Below are 2,500 nucleotides of genomic sequence, written 5' to 3' on the forward strand. Positions count from 1 at the left end.
CCCACCCCACCCTCCTGCAGCTTATTCTCAGTCCTGATGTGAAGGTGGTGGTGGGGGGGGGGGTCTACTTTCTTTATTTATTTATTTATTTAGTCTCAGCTGCTGCTTCTTTAAGAGCCACCGCCCGCCCCCTCTCCTGTATTTTTAGCTGAGCCAGCTACTTCATTCGCTGGATAAGACGGGCATCTGCGCGCCGTGTGATCGCACTTAATCGCTTTTATTAGATGACATCAAATCCTGTGGAGACGCCACGGGCCTCCAGCCAGATGTTCCCCGGAAATCTCATAATTTAAAGCGGAAATCTTCCAGCTTTGTGAGTGTGTGTGTGTGTGAGTGTGTGTGTGTGTGTGTGTGTGTGTCGGATGCTGCTGAAAGGCGCATCAGCCCCAGCCTGCCTGCCTGCCTGCCTGTGGATGCTCGGTTATGAAACGCGGCGCTGCGCCGGGGAGCCCAAAATGAAGCGCAGCGGCTCTGAGATCAGGTGAACCGCGGAGGACATCCACCTAAGAGCTCCTCACGTCTCCGGCGGGCTCAGACCTTTCTCCCTCAGCTTCCTCTTCTTTCTTTCTTTTTTATTTTTTTTCTCGGGCAGAGGAGAAGGACACAGCCTTTCAAGACGGAGGGGGTAGTGGAGCATCGGGGGAAAAACAGGGGCAACATGAGAGAGCGGGACTTCATGCCCAACATGGAGAGAGGCAAACCTGCCACTTACACGGGGGACAAAAAGGCTAAAATGGCTGCTAAGACGAACAAGAAGTGGGTGAGACTCGCCACTGTTTTTGCCTATGTGTTGTCGGTGTCCTTAGCAGCCATTATCCTGGCTATTTACTACAGCCTGATCTGGAAACCAACCGGCGCATCTTCCTCCTCCGCCGGGAAGCCCGTGGGGCCCGAAGGGGTCCCCCCCATCGCCAACAGCTCGACAGTTTCCGCGAACAGCACTGTCTCAGAGTTGAACTCCACGCAGACCAGGCTGCTGTCCGTAAAGCAGGGCTGGCTGGCCACGACCCCGCACAACCTGGCGTTCCAGTGGGACGACGGGCTGGAGAGGGTCTCTGCGCGCAGCGCGGCCACGGAAAGTGCGCACTCCCCGCAGCAGGACGGACTACACACGCCTTCCTACGGTCACACGGAGAGCTCAGACACGTCTCCGACGTCAAGCACCGCGGAGTCTGTCGCCCCTCTCATCCAGGAGGAAGAGGAGGAGGAGGAGGAGGAGGAGGAGGAGGAGGAGGAGAGAGGAGGCGATGCGGCAGCGGATGGAACCTAAAGCCTGGGCTGACCTGAGAGGAGGCTCATCCCCATCACTGACTTCAAAACTGACCCCCCCAGAAGTGGAGTGTTTTACATTCTCAGTACCGCAGGTCGGATAACACAAAGGTCTTCTGCTTAAAAAAAAAAAAAAAAACTAACTCCATTTGCAGAGTCCACAATGGATGCTGAAGTGCACATATTGCTTTTATGACTGAGAAAAGAGGAGCTATTTTCTTCAAAGATCACTGTTCTCCCCCACTTTTTTATTTAAAACATCTGTATGCCTTAAAATCAGTTTGTGTCTATTTTGCCTCGGACACCTTTTAAAGCCTGCCTGAACATTTGGATAAAAGTGGGTAAAGTAACAGAATTAGGGCCAAACAAATGGGTATATTTTTGGTTTTTGCCAGACCTGAATATGTCTCACATGAACAGCGCTTAAAACCAATGCCATTTATTAGCCGGTTCAGATTCATACTGCATTATTTACCATAGAAATGGATCAAAGTCCCATTAGAAGAACCTGCATTATTAAGTTATGCTCAGGTACAGTATGTGCATATAACCATGTAAATGTTATCTGTATTTGGTTATGTACATATAAGACAGGCATACATATTTTCGCCTTGATTAACTTTTAGTGGAATTAGGTGATTTTTATTAATGTATAAAAGATATACCTATATCACAACGTACAAATAAACATCCTTTAGAAAATAACTTATTTCCATGGTTTTATATATCAACCTCACTATCATCCTTGCAGATATGTTGTTGGATTTAAAGCCAGACCATAGATCTAAATAATTTTTCCCTTTGTTTTGAACGCGAGACTGATTTAACGGTGACTCAGTTCAGGGTGTTACAATGAGCATTGATTGTTGTGAAGGCGTAGAAAGAAGGGCGGCACACAGAGATCTCTGTTTACCTTCTGTTGGCTTAATCAGATTTCAGGAGAAGCTTTGAAATTGTTGAACTAATTGAGTCTATTAGAGTTTGAGGTGACTGCATCTCTTACACTTCATCCAAGCTTGTGGCGAACCACGAAGTGGAAATCAGACCAGCCGCCCCGTGTGTTCTCCCTCTCAGCATCATGTGAGGGAGGCGTATTGATTTGAGCTCTCTCTGTGTTGTACTGTACAAAACAGAGGAGCCCATTACACAATGCTGCTTGCTGCTATTTTCATTCAGCTGTCTCTCTTTAAAAAAAAAAAAAACACAAAGCTGCTTGGCTGAAAAGGTTTGG

General features: G+C 48.0%; 1 protein-coding gene across 1 annotated transcript; it reads left to right on the forward strand.

The window, feature by feature from the left end:
- Positions 1–158: 158 nt before the first annotated feature.
- Positions 159–1,210, forward strand: LOC108233715 (the record flags this gene model as incomplete). Its single annotated transcript, XM_037977951.1, has 1 exon — positions 159–1,210. A coding segment is annotated over exon 1 (552 nt), but the record flags the coding sequence as incomplete, so codon positions are not given.
- Between the last annotated feature and the right edge of the window lie 1,290 nt (positions 1,211–2,500).

Source organism: Kryptolebias marmoratus, linkage group LG10, assembly GCF_001649575.2.
Source record: "Kryptolebias marmoratus isolate JLee-2015 linkage group LG10, ASM164957v2, whole genome shotgun sequence".
Classification (NCBI taxonomy): domain Eukaryota; kingdom Metazoa; phylum Chordata; class Actinopteri; order Cyprinodontiformes; family Rivulidae; genus Kryptolebias; species Kryptolebias marmoratus.